Source organism: Clinocottus analis, unplaced genomic scaffold (genome assembly GCF_023055335.1).
Source record: "Clinocottus analis isolate CAN_PGR_092001 unplaced genomic scaffold, fCliAna1.0.p SCAF_39, whole genome shotgun sequence".
Taxonomy (NCBI): domain Eukaryota; kingdom Metazoa; phylum Chordata; class Actinopteri; order Perciformes; family Cottidae; genus Clinocottus; species Clinocottus analis.
In genome coordinates, this window is record NW_027176142.1 from 695216 (window position 1) to 715323 (window position 20108).

At 41.5% G+C, this 20108-nt stretch overlaps 2 protein-coding genes, 1 long non-coding RNA gene and 2 other non-coding genes across 5 annotated transcripts; 3 read left to right on the top strand and 2 right to left on the bottom strand.

Annotated features, from left to right (window-relative positions):
• Nucleotides 1-184: 184 nt before the first annotated feature.
• LOC137799834 (protein-tyrosine kinase 6-like) lies at nucleotides 185-8611 on the top strand. Its single transcript, XM_068596672.1, has 8 exons — nucleotides 185-572; nucleotides 2024-2145; nucleotides 3076-3239; nucleotides 4151-4316; nucleotides 5467-5628; nucleotides 6457-6638; nucleotides 6728-6881; nucleotides 7524-8611. Exons 1-8 carry the CDS (start codon nucleotides 199-201, stop codon nucleotides 7703-7705), a joined length of 1506 nt encoding a protein of 501 aa, XP_068452773.1. The 5' UTR covers nucleotides 185-198; the 3' UTR covers nucleotides 7706-8611.
• Nucleotides 8612-9476: 865 nt separating this feature from the next.
• On the top strand, nucleotides 9477-14165 carry LOC137799841 (uncharacterized). Its single transcript, XR_011079457.1, has 2 exons — nucleotides 9477-9691; nucleotides 11672-14165. It is a non-coding gene; the product is annotated as an uncharacterized lncRNA (long non-coding RNA).
• Nucleotides 14029-18196, bottom strand: LOC137799840 (pancreatic progenitor cell differentiation and proliferation factor B-like). Its single transcript, XM_068596684.1, has 5 exons — nucleotides 18012-18196; nucleotides 16690-16785; nucleotides 16063-16140; nucleotides 14821-14914; nucleotides 14029-14530 (listed from the first exon to the last, which is right to left on the bottom strand). The coding sequence occupies exons 2-5, from the start codon at nucleotides 16742-16744 to the stop codon at nucleotides 14404-14406; spliced, it is 354 nt and encodes a 117-aa protein (XP_068452785.1). The 5' UTR covers nucleotides 16745-16785; nucleotides 18012-18196; the 3' UTR covers nucleotides 14029-14403.
• A 1275-nt stretch (nucleotides 18197-19471) lies between these two features.
• trnas-aga (transfer RNA serine (anticodon AGA)) lies at nucleotides 19472-19553 on the bottom strand. Its single transcript has one exon. It is a non-coding gene; the product is annotated as a tRNA-Ser (tRNA).
• A 298-nt stretch (nucleotides 19554-19851) lies between these two features.
• trnae-cuc (transfer RNA glutamic acid (anticodon CUC)) lies at nucleotides 19852-19923 on the top strand. The gene has a single exon. It is a non-coding gene; the product is annotated as a tRNA-Glu (tRNA).
• Nucleotides 19924-20108: the final 185 nt, after the last annotated feature.

The following is a 20108-nucleotide window of genomic DNA, read 5'->3' on the forward strand; positions in this document are numbered from 1 at the left end:
ATTGCCTTATTGTCATAAGGAAGTTGCAGTCAGTCGTCTGAAGGCAGTTGTCGTCACTCATCAGGACGAGGAGCAGCTGCTCCCCCGTGAAGGCATTCCGAGGATTCCTCGCGCTCCTCCCTCTCTACCTGTCCAACAGGTGCGTCCGGCTCGGCGCGCTGAGGCAGAAGCTGCGTGGAAACACGTTCACGTTCACCGATGGGTGAGTGTCTGCATAAAGCTTGCCCATGTCTGGACGCACTGTGGCAGAGGATTTTCGGGGATAAAAAGCCTCCAGAGACCGTCAAAGGAGAACCAGGAGTCCCAGATGGAGGTGATGAGCCCGGCCCGCAGAGGCCAGACCCCCCGCCGGACGCGGGGCCCGAGAAGGGCGCCGTGTACCGGGCGCTGTGGTCGTTTGAATCCCGGCACCCGGACGAGCTGTCCTTCCTGGAGGGAGACCTGTTCAGCGTCATCAGCCCCAGCGGGGACTGGTGGACCGCGCGGAAGATCGAGAAGAACGGCCGCGTGCTGGACACCGGGATCGTGCCCAGAAACTACCTGGACCGCGCAGAGTCCCTCCAAGCGCAACAGTGGGTGGTTTGACTTTTGTTTCAATGTCCTTTCAGAAACGCACTGCTCTTTAACTTTTAATGTAATCCATGTTTGAGTCCGCAGACCTTCCTGGTTGTTGGTTTACTGGACACCTGGCGCGCGTTCATGTAACGGGAATCATCACAAAATGAAAATCGTAGCTATAAATTAACAATATAATGGTGCTAGGGTCATGGAATACGCGATGAATTACATGTGAACAAGTCTAGAGGAGTCGACAAAGTAACGCATCACCTGGCGCACGAGGCGGTTTAAAGTGCAGACACCTGCTTGAGACCCTGAACACGTGATTTACTGCAGCGATGCGTCACTTCAGGTGTGTTTTAGCATCGCAGGGAGGTTGCAGATTGCAAACGAGTGAAACTTCCCCTGCAAGCCCAGCGCGTGCACGGTGGCCAACAGGAAAACGTGAAGGTACAAAACATGGCGACCATTTTGAGGAGCTGGCCACCAATTCCTACTTTTTGACACAAAACACTGGCGTTAGCAAACAACAACAAAGTGTGGATCCACTTTGTTGTTGTTGTGCTCTCAGCTGTGAGAGGGATTAGAGCTCATCTCTGAAAGGTGGGATGAGAGCAGAACTCATTTAAGAGAGGGAGAGAAGAAGCTGGGGGATCTCCATCAAGATAACAACATATATATTTGTATGCAAACGATATTTTAGCAAACCAACAAGCAAAAGCTTCCTATACAACGCTTCCTCACACATTTTACATCTTCACTGTGTTTGGAGAACTTTTTTCTGCATGATCTGCTTCCTTGATGCCACAGAACTTCATGTCATGAAGGTTTACAGTAGTGATAGTTTTTATTTTTTACGTTTCTGGCCTTTGGACCCTCTGTTTTGAGTTGACACTGAGAAATGTCAGCAGCATCTTTCCTAATGTCAGCGTCTGTGCGTCTCAGTGAAGCAAACGGTGACGTAAGCTGTCGCTGTCGGCTTCACCACTTCTTGTTTTCACACTCTCTCTCTTTATTGCTGCAACAGAATGGGAAGTGTGTAATGTGAAGTTATTCCTGTATGTCAACACCTGCTGGAAGCCTGAAACACAATTCAGCTCCTGAGTTACGACTTCTTTTGTCGCATGATGTGTTGTCCCAGAAGTCATTGTGCTGGAAGACGTTTTGAGGCCATTTTACAGACGATACGATGATGACCACCGGCAGGAAGTTCAGCGTTGGTTTCTTTCTTTGTTTAGCGTTCTGTTGTTGCTGCGATGAAGACTTTGAACATGTTTAGATACTCTGACCACTAAAGTTATAAAACATTTAACCACATCCCGGCTGTTTTCAGGGATTTGTTGTCATATCAAACTTTTTTTGTTGCTAAAAACAGTTGCAGAGGCCGATTATCAAATAGTTAAAGTTTGAAACGATGATAATGCCTCCTAATGACTTTGATTCATGTCTTTCTGTCTTCATCCAGGTGGTATTTCGGGCAAATGAACCGCTTTGAGGCCCAGGGCCACCTGCTGGGACCAGGAAACGAGCACGGAGCGTTCCTCGTCCGGCAAAGTGAGAAAGACGGCGTCGGATACGTTCTTTCAGGTGAGAACGGAGCGAGTCCAGAAATAAGAGAACGAGAACCGAGCGGTGGAGGTGGTGTGAAAACAGAGCGAGGGAGGAGTTTCACTTCACTTAAAAATGTCGTGCAGGATGAGATAAGAGGGAAGTAAAGTAAAACGATCGGCCTGAGGATGCTGTCGTCTGTTGGAAGGAATGAAAGAAGATCACACGTGAAAATATTTCATATATGTGCCATAAATATGAAGGTATCTCTGCCGGCTCGAGGAAGGAAAACTGGTTCATGGTTAACAATCTGGGCTTCTCTAAAGCTCTTAGTGACGCTTTACATGAGTTTAATCCACGTGTAATAATGTAAATGAAGTATTTCTAGTTCTGAGGGCCTCGGTGGCTTCATGGCGTCTCTACGTGTTGCATCATAAATGCACCTCACGGGTTTCTCATGTGACTCAAGCAGAAAGCAAATAAGAGACATTTCAGAACGTCAACTTGTTGGACAAATGCAGTAAATTTAAACGGATGAATAAAAAGGAGGGATTTCATTTTGATATTACAACACACACGAACGTGTGATGAGAATATTAATGAAGTAAAAACAAAATGATCTTTTCTTCATCGTGGCCCTGCATGCATTACAGTCACACGGCGTCCAGATGATGCTCTTTCAAAGAGAAACGGCACAAACTCAACCAAATAATGTCAATATTTATGTTTTCCATAATCACAACATAACAGTGGCTTCCAAGGTTTCAGCCAAACCTGCAACGAAATGATATCCACGTTGCAATAAACTGAAATAAAACCTTACACTCCTGTCTGAATATTCAATGTCGTGGTATTTTACCGTTCTTTGAAATCTATTGTTTTGTTAGAACCTCAAACTACAATGTTTTAACGTGTGTGTGTGTGTGTCTGTGTGTGTGTGTGTGTGTGTGTGTGTCTGTCTGTCTGCAGTGAGGTCGAGCAGTCGGGTGAAGCATTTCAAGGTCCTCAAAACAGACAGCGGTTCTTTCCACGTGGAGTACAACAAGAAGTTCCCCTCTCTGCTGGACTTGGTGGAGTTCTACGGCGCCAACAGTCTGAGCAACACGGGCACGCTGAGGACGCCGTGCAAGAGGGTAGGACGGCGGTGTTGTGAACACAAGACCCGTGCACGAAGAATTCATTCAAACATCGTTGTGTCTCTGTGTTTGGACATGTGTTACATTTATTTCCTGCAACTCAGACTGAATTTAAAATTCACAGATAAAAATCATGCGACAAAAATTTGGAGGTTTGCGCCGAGCAAATGGATCAAAACTACAAAGCTGGAAAAGGAAATGCATCACTAAACAACACTAAACACTACATGTCAAGATGCCTGTCAAAGCATCTTCATCAGTATTTGAAAGAAATTGGTAATTTTTCCAATTTTACAAGAAAAACATGTTGGTGAAAAAGTATAAAAGTTAATGTTTCCATCAGCCACCACAGCATCACTATGATGTCACTGGATGGATGAAGGTTAACAGATGGAAGTGACGTCATTCTCACTACAGGATCATCTCTCTACGTTTACAATGTGGAGAACCTGCTTTGATAAGAATAAAAGTTTGTGACCTTTAAAGCCGCGGCAGTGTCCTGTTGTAACGCGACACGTTTCAACTAAAACAGAAATTATAGTCAAACAGAAATTTAATCTGCAACTCTATTAATAATCGACCATTTAGGTTGTTTATCTAGTAAAATGTTGAAGCTTCTGCGTTGTGAGGGTTTGTTTTGTGCGATAGAATATTTACATATTTGAGTTTTGGACTATTTGTTAGACAAAAAGATGTTTTATGGCGCCTCCTGAAGCTTTGATTATACTCAAATGGACGCATAGTGCTCACTTCTGTTCACGTCTCCTTGCAGGAGAAGTTCAGCCATTACAGACCACCGAGAGACAACCAAAGATTATCCATTGCATACTACTAACCTCACTGTAAAGAGGACGTATGGACCGTATCAGTCCCTCCTTCACACGTCTGTCCTGTGTTTCCTCCTTCAGAAGAGACCCCCCACCACCGACCTGAACCACTTCACTGTGGACGAGTGGGAGCTCCCGAAGGAGGAGTTCACCCTGGAGGAGGAGCTGGGCAGCGGATACTTCGCCGACGTCTACAGGGGAAGATGGAAAAATCACATAAACGTCGCCATCAAGATCATCAAAAGTGGTATTTCATCATCTCTGTTGATCAGAATAAGAATTATTTAATGGACGTCTGATCCTGAGACGCTGACAAAAGCTCCACACACACATTGTTAGATTGTGATTACTGGTCGGTACTCTGTTGGCTCAGTACTGGTCTGTACTGGGGAACCAGTGGTTTCCAGTTTGGGGTTCATGTTCCTCCAAAAGCTTAGAGATGAATCTGAAGGGCTGTCGGGTGTTTATGGGAAAAAAACATAATGTGGTATTCATTTTCTGGACCTTTTCTACAATCGTACACATCTAAAACATGACTAGAGGCCTGACATAGACATTTTGGATATTTTGTGTAATCCTTAACAATGCGTATGAAAACATCTTCAACTGGAAAGCAACTATAGCGCCACATGAAATTGTACTTGAGTAAATATACTTTACTTTCTACTCGCAATAGTACAGCGTGCCTGGTTTCATTCCTGTGTTTTAAGAATACAAATATACTTTTTAATAACATGTTAAACTCTATTGGATCGAAACTGATGAGACAGAAGAGGAATGCAGATCCATCATCTCTCTTCAAGCAGCTTTCTTTTGTCGTCTTTTGTGTCGGGCAACAATCTGCATAATTACTTGGTTGAATAGAGATTAGTCATCTTTTTTTGCCATAAAGTTTGTGCTTGTATGTGTTGTTAAAGTCGCTCTGCTTCTTGTCATTAGCGCTGACTAACCTGATGACTCAGTGAACAGTAATATTGTGGAACTCTAAACAGGAATTAAATAGCTCATAACTTGTTGTTTCCAGGTATCACTGTTCACAAAGTATCTCTGAAACTCAGACACAGTTTATTGATTCTAGATATAAAAAAGACACTCTGTTGAGATATTGCTTTACAAATTAATTAAACACAATGCAGATCTCTTGGCCCCTGATTGCATTAACAAGTTCACTTTTTAACCTCTGTATCACAATATGTATTTTATTGCCACATGCTTGCTAATACACAGCTATATTAGCTAAACCCCAAAGTGTCTCCTACCTGTAATGAATGTGACCTTCATGAAGCCAGCGTGTTGCCCTCAGTGCCCTTCTTCTAAAGCAACCCCCGTTTCGGTTAGAAGTGTCATATTTGTCATATTGTCATATTTTTCATCAGTTTGTGTCTTTCTCTTCTCAGACTCGGAGTTAAACCACCGAGAATTTCAGAGCGAGGTTGAGATCCTGAAGGGTCTTCGTCATCGTCACCTCATCTCTCTGTTTGCGACCTGCACGGCCTCCACCCCGTTCTACATCATCACCGAGCTGATGGAGAAAGGCAGCCTGCTCAACTTCCTCAGAGGTAGAACACCTCCTCTCCTTCCTTTCCTAGATCCTGGCCTTCCATGTGTCCCTTTCGATAGCTCGATGGATAAATAGCTAAATAGTTCGCTAGCTAGATAGCGAGCTAAATAGTTCGCTAGCTAGATAGCGAGCTAAATGGCTCGCTAGCTAGATAGCGAGCTAAATGGCTCGCTAGCTAGATAGCGAGCTAAATGGCTCGCTAGCTAGATAGCGAGCTAAATGGCTCGCTAGCTAGATAGCGAGCTAAATGGCTCGCTAGCTAGATAGCGAGCTAAATGGCTCGCTAGCTAGATAGCGAGCTAGATAGCGAGCTAAATGGCGAGCGAGCTAGATAGCGAGCTGGCTCGCTAGCTAGATAGCGAGCTAGATAGCGAGCTAGATAGCGAGCTAAATGGCGAGCGAGCTAGATAGCGAGCTAAATGGCGAGCGAGCTAGATAGCGAGCTAAATGGCGAGCGAGCTAGATAGCGAGCTAAATGGCGAGCGAGCTAGATAGCGAGCTAAATGGCGAGCGAGCTAGATAGCGAGCTAAATGGCGAGCGAGCTAGCTATCTAGATAGATAGCTTTATTAATCCCCAGTGGTCAAACTCATTTGTCACCACAGACAACAACAGACGAGATTCACAGTGCACAACAGACAAAAAACACATTACAAGAACAAACAGCAGAAAATACCATGCACAACAAGACACATAATCGACATAAAAAGATGCTATGACCTCGCCGGTTATAATTAAAAGTTTGATCTCAGCACTTTGAAAAATTGCATGTATCGCGCTCTGATTTTCGATGCAAATGATTTTAATGTTTTTTTCTCCTCTCGTAGGTCCCGAGGGGCAACACCAGGACATCGTGTCGCTGGTGGACATGAGCACGCAGGTGGCCGAGGGGATGTCGTACCTGGAGGAGAAGAACAGCATCCACAGAGATTTAGCGGCTCGAAATGTCCTCGTGGGGGAGAACTACATCTGTAAGGTGGCGGACTTCGGACTGGCCCGAGTGATCAAGGTAGGAAGGAAGTGACATGAAATGTCCTTTTTTTTAAAAAAAAAGTCAAATCAATGCTTTAGGTTTTAAGACCCAGACTTATCCTCCAGGAGCCGTTCTACATCACTGAAGATAAAAAGATTCCCTTCAAGTGGAGCGCGCCGGAGGCCATCAGCCACGGGAAGTTCTCCAACAAGTCTGACGTCTGGTCCTTCGGGGTCTTGCTCTACGAGATCTTTACCTACGGGGGCACTCCGTACCCAGGTTGGTGGACTTGCATGGTTCTTTATCAGATGTTTCAAGGTTTCCATCAATTATGTTGTGATTATGACATTGAAATGTCAAGCCAAAGTCCTTGTGGGGTCATTGTGTTCAGATCAAGGAGAGCCTTGACGTCATAACCTGGGAATAGTGTCAGCTGGCCTTCAAGTGTAAACAGGTTTTGCTTATCTCATAGGAATGATTTGCTGGAAGCTCAGATATAGGGCATTAACTATGAAGGTAGACTTGTGTCTTTTATTGTTTGCAAGTAAATTATCTGACTGCAAAGCCAAAGTCTTTGCTCTCCAAAAAATTGCTCTTAAAAACAAAACTCTCAAATATATATATATATATATATATATATATATATATATATATATATATATATATATATATATATATATATATATATATATATATATATATATATATATATATATATATATATATATATATATATATATACAAACAATAAATTTGCTCACGTAATGAAGACACAAATCTACCTTCATAGTTAACCTGCTGGTCCCTGGAGGAAACACGGCTTTACAACATTAAGAACGCCTCCATGTGCGTCTGCTTCTAAACAATAAATATTGAACCTCTCTTCACCACCTCTGCCCTCCATCCCTCGCTCTCCCTCAGCCTTCACCAACCAGGAAACGTACCAGCAGGTCACCAGCGGCTACAGGATGCCGGCGCCGCCCAAGTGTCCCGAGTCCCTCTACAAAATTATGCTGAAGTGTTGGCTGGCCGACCCCGTGGACAGGCCGGACTTTAAGTCCCTCAAGAAAACACTGGACAGCCGCTCCTACGAGATGGAGTGAGCTCCTACGAGATGGAGTGAGCTCCTACGAGATGGAGTGAGCTCCTACGAGATGGAGTGAGCTCCTACGAGATGGAGTGAGCTCCTCCGAGATGGAGTCCACAGAGATGGATGGGCACTTTTTTCACAAGGACTTTTGTTTAAACCGAAACTAAACCCATTTTTCAGGCTCTTGCAAAGAAAGACTCGTATTGTGTATTTGCAATGTGCAGAACGCCATTATCGATGATCAAAATCTTCTTCTGGCGTGAATGATGTCAGAATTTGCAGATTTGTTTCGTCTTCTGTGTTAAAACTAAAATCTCTTTTGGTTTTAAGTCCATCGGTACGACAACATGATGGTAATTTGGAGTTTTTTAACGCTCAACACAATCTGTAAATCTGCAAAAGAAAAAAATAACTTCCAAGATAAAGCAGGTATTAGCTGCTGTTGAATTATATTTATGATGGAATAGTAAGACCAAGAGAAAGCCATGTGTTGAGATTTAAAATGAACTGAATGTTTGAAATGAATGTGCATTGTGTGCGTTTGCTTCTTCTCGTCCATTTAAAGGAATACTTCATCTTCTAAAGGACTATTTTGGTTAATCGCCCTTTACCTTTTGACTTCTTCAGGAAAACTGTGAAACGTTTCAATAAATTTAAAGTGAATGACAGCAAGACAAAATCAAAACTCAGGTAATTCAGGTAATCCATGTCTCATTCATCTCAGTCAAAGCTCACTACTTCACAAACGCATTAAAGTGTCTGAGCACGTTCACGGTGGCAGAAGCCTTAAGTTTTCATTAATATGCATCTGTTTGGTAGCGAGCCTGCGACTGAATAACAAGAATTACAGCACAAGTTATATAAGAGTTTGTAAACTGATGATTTGATTAAATTTTGCTGTTAAACGTGGAACACATCTGCTGGCAGTTATCAAGATTGTTTATTTCAATGTGGAGACATGCCAGCAAAATAAAGTGTTCTTCACGAATTCAAGGAAAAAAACGGATGATTAATTGATTTACTAACACATATCCAACTAATAATGTTACGTCACCACAACCTCGAAACATTTGAAGAGAAATACACAAGCAGCCTTGTACACATAGTTGTAAAGCTTTCAACTAACTCATTTTACTTAAACAAATGTCTGTCTTGTTGGTAAACTCAACAAGCTGCAATGTTACGCGTTGGCCAGAGGGGGGCAGCACACCCACAGTCATCATTGAAAGATCTTCTTTTCTAGTGAAGTTTTTTTTATTGCACAATTAGTCACAAGCCAGTTGCTCTCTACAGCTCAGTATTTCAACAGTTTGTCAAATCAAGTCCGGTCTTGTCGAAGCTGAACACATGAATCATTCATTCACATGAATCATCCCTCGCCGTCTGTTGCATCATCAGGACACGATGTGATCTCCTGTCATTCACTTTCTCTCGTCTAGCCAAAGTAAATGTATTCAGACGAGAGGGAGCTCAAGACGCCAGCATCATTTAGTGTTTCAGCTTTCCTTATCTGTTAATCGTCATACCTGCATAACTTACATGTCAACGTTAACGTTAACGTTTAACGTTAACGTGGACGTTACGTCTACGGCTAACGTTAAACCTTAGCTAACGTTAAACGTTAGCTAAGGTTTAACGTTAGCTAAGGTTTAACGTTAGCTAAGGTTTAACGTTAGCTAACGTTTAACGTTAGCTAACGTTTAACGTTAGCTAACGTTTAACGTTAGCTAACGTTTAACGTTGGAGCGCAACGTGGAGCGCAACACACACACATGAAGGAGTGATGGACCTTCCAGCGCTCACAGACACATCTAGAGAAATGCTTTCTGGGACGCTTAGTTTCACTGTTTTTCGTTCTGCTCCTTTTCGGCGGCGCTCTAGATTCCTGACTTTCTTTATTTTGAAAGGCGTTTGGTTCTTTTCTCTCGGTCTCCGCCTGACTTTGTCCTGGACTCTTGATTGTCTCGGTTCCCTCAGCCGGACCTCCAGCGACGCCGACGTGAGAACCTACATCCTCCTCATGATTTGACTCAGTGGAAGTGAGCCTGAACGGCGCTCTGTGATATAAAGACTGAGTTCATGAGGCTCTGATGTAACTTACAGAAACTGAGCTTTTCAAAGCAGCTGTTCCCACAAAAAGATTAAGATTAGAGCTCAAACTGAAGCTAACGTTAGCTAACGTTTAACGTTACAAATACAAGTTACTGTTCAGATTATGACTTAAATGTTCAAATCAAAAGACTTAGATTGGGTCAGACAACACATGACTGTAGACGCAGCAGAGTATAACATGTCATATGAGGGGATAAGTACAAACTCTAAATTAGTTCAACATTTCAACAGATATCACTTCACACTTCATGTGTTTTCACAGCCACAAAGAAAGAAAAAAAGGCAATTCAATAAAAAGCCAAACATGCTAGAGCTTTTCTCTAAAACGTCTCGGCCTTCCTCACAGTTTACAGGCTAGCTAGTCGACGCTGAAGCTGCAAATCTTTGGAGAAAAAGCACGGAGAACTCCTACGTTACCCCGAAAAACGTAGGAGTTTAACGTTAGCTAACGTTTAACGTTAGCTAATGAGAAGAAACGTTTAACGTTAGCTAACGTTTAACGTTAGCTAACGTTTAACGTTAGCTAACGTTAAACGTTAAACGTTAGCTAACGTTTAACGTTAGCTAACGTTTAACGTTAGCTAACGTTTAACGTTAGCTAACGTTAAACGTTAGCTAACGTTAAACGTTAGCTAACGTTAAACGTTAAACGTTAGCTAACGTTAGCTAACGTTTAACGTTAGCTAACGTTAAACTCCTACGTTTTTCGGGGTAACGTAGGAGTTCTCCGTGCTTTTTCTCCAAAGATTTGCAGCTTCAGCGTCGACTAGTTAGCTAACGTTTAACGTTAGCTAACGTTTAACGTTAGCTAACGTTTAACGTTAGCTAACGTTAAACGTTAGCTAACGTTAAACGTTAGCTAACGTTAAACGTTAGCTAACGTTTAACGTTTAACGTTAGCTAACGTTTAACGTTTAACGTTAGCTAACGTTTAACGTTAGCTAACGTTAAACGTTAGCTAACGTTTAACGTTAGCTAACGTTTAAGCTAACGTTTAAGCTAACGTTTTAGCTAACGTTTAACGTTAGCTAACGTTTAACGTTAGCTAACGTTTAACGTTAGCTAACGTTTAACGTTAGCTAACGTTTAACGTTAGCTAACGTTTAACGTTAGCTAACGTTTAACGTTAACGTTAGCTAACGTTTAACGTTAGCTAACGTTTAACGTTAGCTAACGTTTAACGTTAGCTAACGTTAGCTAACGTTTAACGTTAGCTAACGTTTAACGTTAGCTAACGTTTAACGTTAGCTAACGTTAGCTAACGTTTAACGTTAGCTAACGTTTAACGTTAGCTAACGTTTAACGTTAGCTAACGTTTAACGTTAGCTAACGTTTAACGTTAGCTAACGTTTAACGTTAAACGTTAGCTAACGTTTAACGTTAGCTAACGTTTAACGTTAGCTAACGTTTAACGTTAGCTAACGTTTAACGTTAGCTAACGTTTAACGTTAGCTAACGTTTAACGTTAGCTAACGTTTAACGTTAGCTAACGTTTAACGTTAGCTAACGTTTAACGTTAGCTAACGTTTAACGTTAGCTAACGTTTAACGTTAGCTAACGTTTAACGTTAGCTAACGTTTAACGTTAGCTAACGTTTAACGTTAGCTAACGTTTAACGTTAGCTAACGTTTAACGTTAGCTAACGTTTAACGTTAGCGTCTTCTCTCGTCATAACGTCGTAGACGCTTTAGACAACGCTGATTGGCCAAGACTACGATATGACTCAGAGATGCATCAATATTCATATCAGATATAGATCCAATGCCGACTAACTGAATCGAGTCTCGGTGAAAATGAGCTGTTGTCAGAAACCATTATTTAAATCAAACTTAATTTATGTTCATGTATTTTTCCCCTTTTTTCACAGAGTCCCAAAAGCAATGTTGAAGTCACGCCTGATGTTGCCTTCTACAGTAAAGCAGTGCTTCACATCACCTGCTTCTGGAGTCAACGGGTAAGGAACACTTCTCTCTGCTGATGAGTTCACTTTTCACAGTTTTATTGGCCAAAATATGATATTGTCAAACCCTTTATGACACTGTTGGTCATTGGTCAAGTTATTTATGACATTCATGGATTTATGAATGAATAGCGTGTAAGAAATAAAGAAACATTACAAGTCAACTTGATACGCTCAGAAGTAAAAGTACAAGCGATCAACAGATTTTGGTCAAAAGCATCTGGTCAGAGTTTTTGTGCAAGAACTTTGAAAAATAATTGAGGAACAAAGAGAAATGGTGTGCAATTTTATAATAAGAATTATTCTAAGAAACAAAAACTGTTTACGTTCTCGTAAAATAAAATGTTGTGTAAATATGAAAACCACATGTGGGTTGTTACACAAGAACATTATCTCAGTTACTGAGGCCTTGTGTGTGTGTGTGTGTGTGTGTGTGTGTGTGTGTGTGTGTGTGTGTGTGTGTGTGTGTCCGTCCGTCCGTCCGTCCGTCCAAGGTGCTCGGGTAGAGCTAGAACAACAGAACATAATGTCTGCAATTGTCCCCAATAAACCAAGGTACCATAAAGTTCTTTAACCTTCTGAGTCTAACTCTGGGATGTTTCTTCTCATGAGCGGCGTGTTACATCCGCTTTATCTCCTTAGTGATAACTTTCATTTCCTCTGTTGTGTAAGGACGACACGAACATCAAACACAAATCTACCTTCATTAAATCGACTCATCCGCCACTAATACTTGTTTATTTCTCAGTTTCTTCCCCTTCAAGTCTCTCACACATTTGACCAAATCTGAATATCAATGCATCTTAAAGAATAACTGATTAAATTCAACATTATACAATTATATATGTTATCTCAAATAACATCTACAAGTGAGATTCAATCCCCCAAAAATGGAAATTCAGAAGAATTTCAACAAATTCAGAAAAGAAAACTATACTTAATATTTTTCTTCCTCGCAATAGTTTTTACATTTAGTTTGACTTATTTTAACAGGATCCAGTCTTAAGCAAGATAAATGTGCAGATGGTAAAAGAAAGAAAAGGCAATGACCAACACTATAATAAGGAAAAAGAAAGCGCAGCAAGTCGGTCAAGTCTGTGCTGCCATGTTTACTCTGCAGGAGAGCTGCAGTGATCGGGTGTGTACAGAGTGACTGTTGGATGTAATCCAGGAGACGTAAAGTGCACTCTGTCAGGGGACTAAAGCTTGTTTTTGTAAACGCTCTCCTCCCAAAAACCTTATTGCTCAGCCGTCTGCTGACAAGGCAAATGTCATGTCATTCGTGTCATTAGTCTGGATAAATGGAGCCGTGTTGTTTCACAGGCTGCAGGGCAAAGTCTGCTCTTATAGCAAGAGAGGGCAGCAACCAGTAACAGCTGAAGACATCGCGCGGTGGTGTCTTTACGTTTAATATACTGGTCTCTTGTTCACGTCTGCCATTTTCAGTAGAAATCTCAAAATAATCTCGGCAGATTAGATTTAAAATGAACTGCTCCTTGTGAATCTTGCAGCTTTCTTCTCACTGTGACTGAGAAGACGTGAACTGATGAGAAGCTGAGGTTGAGCTGTGCTGACGGGCAGAAACAGCTTCTGTTCAACAGCCAAGTGTTGTGATATGTTATAGTTTTAGGTTGCTTTCAATCCACGTTTTGTTTTTCCCATTGAGAAAAATACTTCAGCACAACAGCTGTTCTTATCAATAGTTCAGTGAGTGAGATGTCAAGGGCCATTAAAAGCAATTCTTAAGTATTCTGCTCTGAACCTCTCATGCCCAAAGTTAGTTTGTTGATAGTTGTTATTGACAGCGTTGAGCTGTTTTCTTGAACTAAAGCGTTGTTTTTTTAGACTCCAAACCTCTTTTCTACTCATTGTAGACTATTTGAAACAATCTGGCAGGTTGACTTCAGCCCAGTTTGTGCAGGAACGTTTGTTCATGTAAGAAGCCAGACTCAGACTCCAGATGTCGCGTTTAGACGCTGAACAAACATTCACTCCAGAAGCGGTTGGAGGACGTGAAGTGCTGCTCTCCAGATGTTTACTCTGTTCCTGAAATAGCGCCGAACAAAACAAGTGAACCGCTGCTGGCAAACAGACACCTTCACCTCAGGATCCGTCGGGCGAGTTCAACCAACACGTTTAAATCATCAGCTCAATCTATACTTCTACTGGAGCATTCTTTAAACTCTTCCTTTTTAAGTTGTTGCATGTTGAAGGCACATTTCTGCTCTAAACGTGAGAGAACAGAGACGTGAAGCCAACAGAACTTCAGGCTGCAAGAGTCAACTTTATTGCATTTGCAATCACAGGGTGACAAAAGTGAAAAATGTTTAACAAAAGGCATGTTGAGTGTTTATGCAAAACAGTTACAAACACATTACAAATGTTTAAAAAAAAAAGACAATCACACGGAGTTTATCAGTTGCATCTTAATGTTTTTTTTAAATATTTTCTAATTTTTTTTTATTTCAATAACAAAAAAAAATACAAGGTTAATGAACAAAAACGAGTAAAGCAGCCCTAGAACTACAACAAATAATATATTTTTAAAACAAATAAGGTCGTAAACGGGACATCCTCCCGTCACCTAGCGTTGGTCGTTGGTTCGATCCCCTGAAGCGAGACACGGTCAGCGAGAGGCGTCAGGAGGCCGTGGGGCTTCCTGCGGGGCTTCCTGCGTCGCCGCTCTCGCTCACCTGGCGCTGCATCACCATCTCCTTGGCAACGCAGGTGATCTGACCGTTTGTCACTGCACCTTGGACCCCCGCCCTGAGAGACAAAGAGAGGGATAAGCTTTTCTTTGTCCTGTAAGATAGGGCGTGGCTGTAAAACCAGTCAAGAGTGATTAGTTCACACGGGGACGAGATAGGATCATACAAACTAACCAGGAAGGATTGAATAACACACTCTATGGAGTTAGTGTTGTAATTATTTAATCTAAGGAGGTTCATACAAGTTTTCCGAACATATATTTTAGTTTTTTAAACTTAATAAAAAAGCCATTAAACATAATGTCATATTGCGTATTCCTGATGCATCAACAAGTTACAGTTACTTACTTCTGCTGTGCCTCCTCAGTCAGTGGGCTCATCCCCGGCTGCTTCCCAAAGAAGAAACTGGACCACCAATGTCCAGAGTCCTGCTTGGGGAGTCCTGTGGAGGCAGATCATGAAGACAGGTTCATACACGCAGCACATATGGCCCATTTCTTAAATCAGACATCTGAGCAACCCAGTGAGTGAATGAAGCGACGCAGCAGACTGAACATGACAGCGACCCATTGTGAGAGTGTAGAGTAAATGTTTGAGTGGAGTGTGTGTTTCATCAGCTAAGTGCCAAGGAAGACACGACTCAGGTTTCCACTATCAGGACATCGGTACTTACATATTTGATTTTTAAATGGTCACGAAACAAATTAATCATTGCTTACTTGGTTATAACACCCAGTAAACAATGTAAACCCTGTAATAAAGTACTAATGTCATAATATACAGTCTAGGGCTAAAACAGGAATGCAAGGCTTTTGCATTCCACTGCCTGTGTGTACACAAACACACTCTTCCCCTTTCACCTACATTCACTTCCAGCTCTGTGTGAAAATATCAGCGCCCTGACGCCATTAAACAGCTGCCCGGCGGTTGAAACACACATGCGGGCGTTCAACCAGCTGCACTGAGACGCTGATCCAGGATCACTGGTGATGTCAGCAGATCATAACTGGACCTCAGGGACATACTGGTGTACATGGGGCTGAAGTCTAAGGGATTTATTTACTCCCATTCAGTTCTGTACTTAATCTTAAGGAGACGTGAAAATACAAAACTGATAAAAAAAAAAAACATTACGACATGCGAGATAAGAAAAAGTGAGCTTGTGGTTTTCCAGGAAACAGCTGTTCTCACCACATCGACGCTTGAGGTTACTGAGTCAATGAGCAGTGGTATGACGTGGGCCGAGCAGCGCCACCATCTTCTGAAACTTTTGCCCAAACTGCAAACATGAGTGTGAGCAGTTGCTCTGACAGAAAAGTCTGAATCTGTGAGACACACTCACTTTTCTGAGAAGTCTCACAGGAGACGCAACACAGACAGGAAGTAACAGCACTTAAACTACTCATTCTATTTGTATTATTTTCCCCCATGAGCTGTCTTGTTGTATTTCCTGTAAACTGAGTTTTAACTTCCGCATGCAGGCTTTTCCTCAGCGACACAGATTCAACTGAAAGCACAACGTGAATATCTGAAGTTTTCTTTGACTGAAATGTTCCATTTGTTGTCTCTTTTATGGCTAAAAACACTCACCTGGGTGGTGAGGGATGACCTCTCCACTGCACTCCGAACTGCCACAAGAGCTGCTACTGGATGTAGAGCCGATGCGCCCTGCAGGAGGAGAGGAGCAGCAGGAACAGAGTTGAGCAAGCGGTTGGTTAATTCATAGCCGACACAACGGAAAAGGTGAAAGGTAACATGGGTCACATGTAAAGAGGTCCACGTAATTTCATCATGAATCACACTTAAGAGTAAATGTTTGACCCACAAGAAGGGCTTGGTGAAATATCTCTGTTCCTTTAAAAAAGGGCGGCTGAGGGAAGAAAATAGAATTTCTTCACAGGAAAATGGTCATCATTACAACTAAGTGTTCTTTTAAAAAGAGCACAAACAAGGAATGTGTTACTTATGCTACTGGCATTAAACAAATAATTCAGCATGAGACAAATCTTTTACTCTGAGCAGTCCATACATGCTAGTCATCTTCTACTCAGGAAAAAAAACAAAACACAAGATGACTCATACCTAAATTAAGCTATTTAACGGCGCCTTGTGCCATGGAAGTATAGCGTCAATCCAGCGGCAGAGTGAGTCACCCTTAAGGGGCGAGAGAGCGGTGTGGCCCGGTGCAACATGGGAACAACAAGGAGAGAGACTCACTTCGGTAGTAGTCAGTGGTCGCCACCAGAGAACCGCCTGCTGGAATGGATGCCATTCTGCTGGAGTTGGTCCCTGTATGCTGCGCTTGATGGAAACCTGGAGAGGAAAACTGTATGATCAAAACAGTCTGGCATCCATTTTCCGTACAAAAGAGCTCCATTTTACAGTCAGATTTCTTTAGGGGTATTTGTGCTTAAAAAACAATTACAAATCTTCTCGCAATACACTAACTAATATATTACACATAGTCTCACATCAGATCAAATAATCATAATCAATATCAATCAACTTGATTATTCTGTTATCTAATCCTCTTTCATGCATAGGCATTTGCATAACTATTACTTTATCATTTTTATTGTACATGTTACATTCATTTGCTTAATACATTGTTGGGCATTGATTGCTTTAGCAAGTAGAAAACAAATCCTTTCAACAAGGAATATAAAATATATACAAGAAAATGTGACAAAATAATCAGAGAAAAACATCCTGTAGTTCAGCTGTTGCGCATTGCAGAAAAACAAATTCCGAGGATTCAAACACATACATAAACAAAGAAATTAGTATAATAAAAAACTAGTCAGTTCTCACGGACGAAATACACAATTTATAAAACCAGAAAGATGTATTTTGCTGGCTGGCACGTTCACATCCTTAACGCAATCAATGACGTCACCCCTTGTTTTGCAGGGGTCTTGTTTACATGAGATGGTCACTGCACCAAGCCGACATTTTGACGTTAATCTGTTCAATGAAAAATAACGTCGTAAATACTAAATAAAAGCACAAGTTAAGAAGGCCTCGGCAAACACGACGGCTCTCTCAAAGGGGATGAACGAAAAACATCGTAAAAATGGATCCTTTTCTCGTGTAACGGAGACATTTTGTCCCCAAACAAAAGCCCCAAAACTAAACCCCCAACTGTTTGTTCACGTCCACAATGTCTGCGGAGGCAGTTATGTGTCGACGCCGCCGGTTGTACGTTAACCCATAAATATACAACTACTAATACAGCGACAACAGCACGTGTATTATTCTGCGTTTAAGAAGGAAACATAACAAAGACTCCAACAGCTACTTTAACACAAGCTAGCACGCTAGCGCAGCGCCGTTAGCTCGACCCGCCTTGCCAGAAAGACAAACAAATCAACCCCAAAAAAACATCTTCGTCCGTTCGTTTGTTGCCTGAAACAAAAACAAAAACTTCTAGAAGAAATGTCTTTTCGGATCGCGAGCCCCGCATGCCTCTCACGTGATCTCATCACCACCAGCATACAGTGATCCCACCATTTTAAACCCCCGACGGGGGAAGCCCTCACCTTTTTAGGGACCCAAACGTGCTTGATGTTCCCGGAACAGCCAATTCTACTCAGTCGGCGAGGCTGGGGCAGTAAACGCTAGGAGACGGGGCCCATTTGAAAATAAGTTTTGGGTAAGTGTGACCCTCCAAGGTCCGCAACAAGACAGCGACGCTTCTTGTTGGCTCAGGGGTCGGCGTACGTATTTATAATGGGCGAGTTGGTGACGTAGTCATAGGGGCGGGGCGTAAAACGCATATTGAACTACACAGAACAAGTAGTGCCAAAGGTCAGCGCGCGACGAAGAGTACAAGTTGATGTGGGGAAACAAACGGTTTTAGAAATTAAACTGCAAGAGGCTATGATTTTAAATAGGGCATGCCTGTTTATTAAATTTAGTAATTTATTTAAAATATATATTTTTTTCAAACACAGTCAGTGAATATCAGAATCAGAAGATCAGAATCAGAATACGTTTTATTGCCACGTAAGTTATCACAAACAAGGAATTTGTCTTGGCGGAGGGTGCATCATAAACACAACAACAACAACAACAACAACAACAACAACAAGGAACATTTAACTGTACAAGTGAAAGTATAAAACTTTGGATTAAAAAAATTATATAAATAAATAAATAAAACAAGTAAGTAAATAAGTAAATGTGCAGTAAATAAGTAGCGATGCAAGTAAAATAAAAATAAAGGGGTAACGATCAATAATGATAATAATAAGAGTATAGGTAAGTAAAGTGCATAGAATATGATACTCAATACTTGACAGTTTTTTTTTGTCGTACACAATTTTTCAAATATACTAGATGTATTCATCATATTTTCTGAGCTCCCCCTCCCCCCCCTTTTTTTTTGGTGAATAAGAAAACAATAATAAAAATAAATAAAAAAAACAAGATGACTCACACGTTGAATTTTGGGTTGTTTTTTGTCTTTGTATTGTATTTTTATGATGAAATATTTCTTAGCAGTTGTCTAGTTCAAACTTCCGTTAAAGTTGCCATATTTTTTCTAAATTCATCAGGTTTCATAAAGTCAGTTCACTGACGTTTTACAGTTGACTGACCACAGAGACATGAACACTCAGCACCGCACAAGGAGCGCCGCCTTGTGGCGAAATCAATTAATTGCACCTAACTGAAAATGCAACGTGTAGGCCGAGAGGGATAGGCTCCCTCCAACAATGCTCATACAAATCAAAATCACCATCATGCAAGTAAAAGCGCGAATGAAATAGTGCAGAAGTAAAGGGATACGATATAGCACATGGGCTATTTTAAATCCCAAAGATATCAAAGAACATTTGGCAAAACAAATGAGGAAGTTGTATATGTGAGAATGATTTAGTTTGCTGTATTGATAATATAATCTATGGAAGCTCACTAGTTATTATGGGTTCTTGTGTGGTGTGAAGGTAATTATATATGAATAGGTATCGAACAACCATCAGTGGACAAAAGGAATGACCGTTGTCGGCAGGATTCGAACCTGCGCGGGGAGACCCCAATGGATTTCTAGTCCATCGCCTTAACCACTCGGCCACGACAACTGTTGAGTAACGTATGGATCTTTAGCAACTGGTAAAACACTGTTATAAGTATATCACTCATTGAAAATGTGAGTTAATTTGAAGTGCTATTATCAAAATAGATTGTTATAGATTCTAATCATTGATACATTACTTGGTATTCATCACTTGAATGTTTCAGCTGGTAAAGGTCGAGCTCATTTCATTGATCTAAGAAGCAATTAATTAGAACTACACGATGAAGGTGTCTTTTTACCGACAGACGTTCATATTTTGATGTGAGGGTTTGATTCCGACAATACACTCTGATCTGTGTGTGTCCCTGGTGGTCTAGTGGTTAGGATTCGGCGCTCTCACCGCCGCGGCCCGGGTTCGATTCCCGGTCAGGGAACTACGTTTTTCCTAAATCCACTTCATTGACACATGTACTATTTTACCCAAAGATATAGTTAATGGCACGTCATAATGCATCAAAATATATAATTTTAGCATTTATTTTAAAAGGTCCCATGGAATTCATGAAATTCAGATCACAGACTGTATGTGTGACGCGTCTAAAACTAAACGACTAAACAT